The sequence below is a fragment of the Anopheles ziemanni genome, chromosome X, assembly GCF_943734765.1.
Source record: "Anopheles ziemanni chromosome X, idAnoZiCoDA_A2_x.2, whole genome shotgun sequence".
NCBI classification, from domain to species: domain Eukaryota; kingdom Metazoa; phylum Arthropoda; class Insecta; order Diptera; family Culicidae; genus Anopheles; species Anopheles ziemanni.
Genome location: NC_080707.1, coordinates 1,098,669 through 1,105,803, shown reverse-complemented (window position 1 = coordinate 1,105,803; position 7,135 = coordinate 1,098,669). Strand labels below are relative to the sequence as shown.

The window sequence follows — 7,135 nt, the reverse complement described above, 5'->3', positions numbered from 1 at the left end:
CAAAATCGACAGTCAACTGCCCGTGCCACGGGACGGTGTTCCATCCGTTAGCCGGCAAACTCACGTTCGCTCGCTCGCTCGCTACTTGGAGTGGAAAGAAAACTTTACCGCACAAAAACACAATAGAAAAACGTGGCACCGGCAGCAGACAAATCAAGCCAGGAAAGCTAGCCCGAGCTTCGCCGGCACCGGTGGGGGTGATGAAGGACTCGGTCGCCTCAGTCGTCCCAGCAGCGCCAGCCGAAGCGGAAGATGTCCGAGCGGATGCTAATATCGAACAGTGATAGTGAACAGCAACGACCAGTAGCAGCAACGAACGCCAGCGAGGAGCTGAACTTTACCGCCTTCATCGACCTGTGCCGGTTCTGTGCCATCAAGAGCGGATCACGGTTCTGCAGCCTGTTTGACAACCGGGAGGCCGAGCAGCGCCAGCTACTCTTCAAGATACGCACCGTCCTACCGATCGTGGTAAGCAGTATGGGTAACGGTCGTCTCCTGCTCTGTTTATCTTCAAAACTCCCTCCCCGCGCCCCGCGTCGGTGGCATTCGGTCCAAGCGTTCCTTGGACATCATGCAAACACGCACACAAAGCCTCAAGCATCCTATCGATTTTCCACCGACATATCCCATTCCACCTGGCAACTGCACAGACCAATTCCCACTCTGTGTATGTTTCTTAACACCCTCCTACATCGAAATGCATCGAGTTGCATAGGATGGAAGTTGCTTACCCCGAGCAGGACGATGGTCCGAGCCACCCCAGGACCAGACGTTGGGCTCGTTCAAGTCGGTCTGCATTGATTAATATCCCTCCACCTGGTTTGCGGTGTTGCGCCAAAACCGTCAGTCAATATATGCGGGATAGGGGGAACAACAGTGGATTGAGCAGTGCAAGCACTGTGCGTACTGTGTGAAACACTTGGTGCCCCCGATGCCAAGACACTGCAAGTCTTGTCTGTCGTGCCTGTATTTGCTCAAACTGAAATTTATTTCATTCCATCACCATCTCTCCCATCACATCGCTCGCACGTGTGCGCCTCGGAACCCTGGGGGAGAACGCTGTCGTCTCTCCCAACCCATCCGGACCAGATCACCAAGGAGGACTTTCTGCCGAAGAAGATTTGCGAGCGGTGCATCCACCAGGTCGAACAGTTCTTCGCCTGGCGTACCAACTGCGTGCAGACGGAAATCATCCTGCGTAATTACGCCGAGTCCATGCGAGTCGTGTCGGCTACCATTAACTTTCAGGTGAGTTGGGTTTGGGGCTTGGGTTGAGATCAAATGTCCATTACCGCCCCCAACTCCCCCGTTCCACGGTCCATGCCGGGTACGTTTGTTTCAAATGCTGAAATAGGACTAGGGTGGGTAAACCTGCCTGCATTTGACTGTTCGTGGCTGGAAACCCAATTGCTGAACCTATGATAAAACGACTTCAGCCGCCCCTGTCAAATCTGAGGCTCCCTCAGGCTGCAATAATCTTTGAGTTTTGCGCAAATATGCTATTTAATTGCTTTCATTTGGAATTTGAAAATACTTCTGACAGTTTTCTCATGATGAAGTAACAACAACAGTTGCTTAACTGGCCGTTTAAACGGGACATGATGCAGTTGATTGCAGTTTGTTTGGAGAACTTCGTGCAACTGGTAGTTGCAACCCTTTCGACCGTTAGCCGGATTTGAATCGCCGGTGCAATGCAACCCCCGGAAGTATGCAACCGAGAGTGTCGAGGTGCATAGCGATCAACAAATAATGGCAAAATATAAAGATTGCGAGCAGAAAAAGTGCAGTAAGTGCAAGTGCAGGTAGGCTCCACCGAACCGAAGGGAAATCATGCCCTTGCGGTGGCCCACGGTCATCGGGTACCCTGTAATCAGCGAAAATCGATCACAAAGGCGAAGTACGTGCATTGTAGAAGCGGAACAGCGAAGAAAAGGGAAAAAGCTGATTGCAAGAAGAAGAGGAGGTGGGGTCGGCGTAAGGAATTAGCGTACCCAGCAACTGGCGGTCAGCAGTAATGACGCTGCCCTTACGCACGTAGCACATACGAGCCCTGCAAATGCATACCCACACACATGCTAGCACACGCGCGCCACCATGCACACATACACACACCGATCGTGACAGCTCCGATTCGCGGCCGTCTGTTTTCAGTCAACACCGGCTAGCTGACGGACCCGACCTGCCATCCGGTTGTATCGCGAAAAGCAGGCAAAACGAGTAGCGATTCTGGCGAGTGATTGCCAATCCCCGTGCGTTCCGTGTTGCTGCGGGCTCTTGAGGGCTCCGTGTGCATTTGCCGACGTGCAAGTTTCGCGTGCAACGTAAGCATCGGCGAGGTTACATCACGAACCGTGCAGGCGAACCGTTTAACCCGCAGTTAAACACATTCTTTGCGGGCGCATCCGAGCCCTTTCCCGTGACCATCGCACCAGCCGATGCGCTGGTGTTGGTTTCTACGGCGCGCTCCCACCCGCTGGCGCTAGCGCGTCATCCACCCGCCTGCAACGCTGCACAAGTGCAATGGACTCATCTGCATTGTTTACCATATTTTCGTTTCGCAGGATGGAACAGTGAATGTTGACGAAATGACTCCAGCACAGAAGAACGCCTACCTGGAAGCGCACATGGCCGTGCAGCAGCAGATGGCCCAGGCTGCCCTGCAATTGCAACAGCAGCACCACCAGCAGCAGCTGCAACAGCACCAGCAGCACCTGCAGCACCAACAGCAGCAACTACAACAGCAGCAACAGCAACAGCAACAGCAGCAGCAGCAGCAGCAGCAGCAGCAACAACAGCAACAGCAGCAGCACCAACAACAACACCATCAGCACCAGGAAATCCAGAACTATTCGCGCGCGGTGAAGAAAGCGAAAACCAGCCACGACAGTCACGCCTACCAACATCAGCAACACCAGGCGCCTCCAACCCAGCAGCAGCACCAGCAACACGCGCACCAGCTGCCTCCCGGAAGTACGCCCTCGGCCCTGCCGAACCCGACCGTCAGCCACTACGCAAGCACAATCAAAGTGCCGCAGATCAACGCCGGTTCGCTCGCCAGTGCGACCGGCGAGTCTGCAGCGGTTTCGGCTGCTGCTGCCGCTGCGACTACAACTGCCGCCGCCACCACCGCCACCGCCGCCGCCGCCGGGAGCAGCAGCAGTAGTAGTAGCAGCGGCAGCAGCACCTTCACCGTGCCGGATGACGTCGGTATGGGCTTTGAAGGTGGAGTACGCGTTCTTCAAAGTTTGGGGAATTGGTACATCGTCCTGTCCGATACTGCTAGATTATATCTAACCACACGCAATCTGTTTTCCTTTTCCGCACGAACGGGTCTTCTTACCTTCTGTCGCTGCCGCCGCCGCCGCCGCCGCCGCCGTGGATGATAATGTTGATGATGATGATGATGATGATGATTTTTGTCTGTATCGCAACGCTTGCCGCGCCACACATCCGGGCCGCCCAGGTCACCGGAGATTCCGCCCAACATACCCCGCCCTAATCTGATACCTTTTACAGAGCCGTACGCAGAGGGCGGCTCCATGCATCCCGCCACCCGGCTGAAGGCGCTCCAGCAGGTCCAGCAGTCGTCCGCGTCGGCCTCCTCGGGCACGTCCTCCACGGGACGCAAGGGCCAGTCGAGCAAGGCGAAAGCAGCCAACGCAACGACCAACACGGATACCGGGGCCACCGCCGCACCTGCCGGCCCACCCAAGCCGGTCTTCGAGTGTACCGTGTGCGGCAAGGGGCTGGCCCGCAAGGACAAGCTCACGATCCACATGCGCATCCACACCGGCGAGAAGCCGTACGTCTGCGAGGTGTGCGATCGGGCGTTCGCGCGCCGCGACAAGCTGGTGATACACATGAACAAGTTCAAGCACGTCACCCCGACGAACATAGCGCCCTTGGGCAAGCGTCAGAACCGGACGCTCACGATAGGTTTGAATCTCGACTAGAGTGAGCTCACTCTACCCCCCAAACAAACCCCGCTCCCCGCCCCCCTCCCCCCAACAACACCCTTGTCCTCCCAGCCCCTTGTGGTTGCGGAGGTTTTGAGGCTTCGGCTCTTCGGGTTCGACTTTGGGGCGCGCGTCTGGCGGGCCTGTGTTATGCTAATTCATACTATTTCTTCTTCTTCCTCCTCTGTCCCTCAATCTGTGCCGTACCCGTGTGATTCGTCCCCGCCGCTTACACCTATCCGCCCTTCCTTCCTGCTCCCTTTCCCTACCCGATTCGATTTTAGCAAAAAAAGAAGAGTTCAAAACCGAAGACAATAAGCCCAGCATGCTGGTCGACCACCAGGCGCTAGCTACTCAAACGCTGACCAACGTGGTCAATAACATTGCGGCCCAACAACAGCAGCAGCAGCAGCAACAACAAGCCCAGCATCAGCCACATCAGCACAATTCACAAATAACTCAACAGCAGCAGGCGGTCGTTCCTTCCAGCCAGCAGCAGCAGCAGGCTGCATCCGACGCAGCGCAGCACAGCGGCCACAATGTCATCCAACAGCAGCAGCACCATCCGCTATCGTGGAACTGTGAACTGTGCGGCCGAATGTTCAGCAACAGGGAAGAGTGGACGCTGCATGCCAAAAGTCACTTAGAGGTAAGGATGCAGAAGGAGTTGCACCGGGGAGCTATTCCGTATTCGAAGCGTTTTCTAACTACAAAAGCGCCTGACGGTTGTGTATACGCTGAGACAAAAATTATGACATGCTTCATTGTTATTTCTGTTTTCGTTTGTTTTTGCAACTCTCTGGATCCTGCACCATTCGGCCCGCTGAACCCGCCATAAAACTACAATCAACCGGGGGGAGCGCAGTATTGACAGAAAGAAAATAAACTCAAACAACTCGTGGAGCAAAAGATCGCATACCAACGGCGGACGGCTCCTCCAGCGTGCGGCTCGATAGGACCCGGTAGGCCGCCATCAACATCCACCACTGATCCAACCGATAGAACCGGCCCGACACTGAGCGATTACCTAGCAAGTATTGTACCGAAAGCGAGTGAAGCGGTCCGGTAGCGTAGCGAAGGGGGTTGGGGAGAAAGAGAGAGAGGAAGAGAAGCTCTTACCTGCATCCTACCATTCCACTTCCAGCGCACGGTTGGACCGACGCCTGGCTGCCTGTCGGTGATCTTACCACATCTGCCGCTCAGTCTGCAAAACGCACCGGCGTCCGTCACTCCAACGGTCCGTCCGGCGCGAACCGTAGCGTGGGCCACGTCCGAGTGTATCATCTGCCGGCAGGATATGCTGGGTCGTGGCGAGTTGCTGCGGCACCTCCGGCGGCATCTCCTGTCCGAATGGTGGACCGTTCGGGTGCTGGGGAGGTTCGATCCCGAAACCACCAGCACAACATCCGCCGACACCCTTTATCTCTAACTTGTCCTTCCGAGCGTCGTTTAGGGGCCGCTCGGAACTCCCAACACTCAACAACCGAGCCTCGGCATCGAGGTTATGCACCCACGAGGAAAAACGTTTTACCTAGAGAAAGCTTTTTAGATGGTATGATCATTTTAGCACGTAGTGGTATAACCGGCCCCGTTTTGTGTTTCTGTTTTTGTTTTGGTTCAACGGCAGAACCTCGAAACGCTGGTCCCGCCACCAAGTGCCCGCCAGATCTTCACGGAACACGGGGAAACAAAATAAAAACACATATCGACCCCCGGGGAAACCCCTGAGCGGAACCGAATGCCATGCCATGAAGCGAGTGCAATGAGGAGGAAAGCCAACCACCAGGTTCACCGGTTCCCGGGTTGGTTCGGTTCCGCTCGAAACAATGTACACACCGTATGCCCGAAGCGCCGGTACTAACCAACACCTACTCGTAAGAAAGTCGTAATATTGTGTAAAACTTCTAAACCATTCGCACCAAGCGCAATGTAAAGGATTTTGGGGGTGCGTTCACGTTGTGTTTAATGTGGATTGTAAGATGAAGATTATGTTATTTTATGCTAGCGATACGAATAAAAAAAAAAACACACACACTATAGTCAAACATAGCTACGACAGCTTCTAAGAGAGAAAAATTGTAGTCTCCGTCGTCTATGTTTGTTAAACTTACATCCAAGTAGTACTAAACACGAGAACAGAGAAACGAATATAACAATTGCAGGTACAATAATGCTCTACCTTAAACCGTTCTAACGACTCTGATTAATTTAATTTTTATGAATTTAGAAAATCTATCTTGCGTTATGCATATGTAAGCTTCAATAAAGGAAGGAAGTACTGATACGAAACATTTTCCTCATTTGACGGATTTTTTTAAGACTAAAATTGATCATTCGCGAGTAGCATGAGTACATGCTAGCGCTTTCAACGTAAAAACATATTTTTTGAGCAGAGGACTACGGAAGATTATCGACGTCAACTAGCTTTAGCACAACAAGAAACTGGATGGTGACATTGAGATGTGAAAAGTTTAATTACATTGCTATTATCATGTGTGTGACACATGTGTGAGTTTGTAGGCCCATACGAGGAGGTATTTAATAATCAAATGCTGGTTCATTAAGAGGAAAGCCATAACGATGTTATTTGCTACAATGGCATCAATAATATGTTGACATAGATTCGGGTTTTTCGATTTACTAAACAGACGATATTATTGTTTTAAAATGTTTCCTCCTTAGGGACATACATTGTTTAAGGTTTAATATGAATTTCATCATTTTCGTAGAGCTATAAATCATTTTAGTTTTTCGGTAGGACAGACAAACAGAAGACTCTTTTTTGGAATTTTATTATATGTTTCCTATAGTTTTATACGAAACGAAGAATATCAATCAATTTCTATTGGTTTTCAAAACGCAACTGTGATGAATCAACGTACGAAAGGGTGAAGGAGTAAGTAAATGATAGAAAGGGCTAGACTGTATTCAAGAAATTTGATTCTGCCGCTATTCCTGCTAGGGAGCTATGGAGGTGCACATTTTTGTTTCCCAATCCATTAATGCCTGCACCTTCTGCCTCCTCATCAGCACTCTTTGCACCATTAATTTGTATACTGCCTGGAGAGTGTGGGGGGGTTATTTGTGTGTATTCTTGTTATTCACTTATGTTACTAAATTATGTTAACAGCCTGATTCATTCCCAACGATTAGAATGTAAGTTAGTATGTTTTTCGTTT

General features: G+C 51.8%; 1 protein-coding gene across 1 annotated transcript; it reads left to right on the top strand.

Moving 5' to 3' along the window:
• The first annotated feature begins 1,114 nt into the window (after positions 1–1,114).
• On the top strand, positions 1,115–5,554 carry LOC131290731 (uncharacterized). Its single transcript, XM_058319899.1, has 8 exons — positions 1,115–1,248; positions 2,562–2,806; positions 3,005–3,070; positions 3,179–3,256; positions 3,464–3,659; positions 3,714–3,936; positions 4,250–4,605; positions 4,822–5,554. The coding sequence occupies exons 1-8, from the start codon at positions 1,216–1,218 to the stop codon at positions 4,825–4,827; spliced, it is 1,203 nt and encodes a 400-aa protein (XP_058175882.1). The 5' UTR covers positions 1,115–1,215; the 3' UTR covers positions 4,828–5,554.
• The last annotated feature ends 1,581 nt before the right edge of the window (positions 5,555–7,135 follow it).

Excerpts from the sequence above, each read along its gene's own strand:
- LOC131290731 (XM_058319899.1), top strand. The coding sequence starts at position 1,216 with ATGCGAGTCGTGTCGGCTACCATTAACTTTCAG. Across the intron at positions 1,249-2,561 it reads CGGCTACCATTAACTTTCAG|GATGGAACAGTGAATGTTGA; the intron begins GTGAGTTGGGTT and ends TTCGTTTCGCAG. Across the intron at positions 3,937-4,249 it reads GAACCGGACGCTCACGATAG|AAGAGTTCAAAACCGAAGAC; the intron begins GTTTGAATCTCG and ends TAGCAAAAAAAG.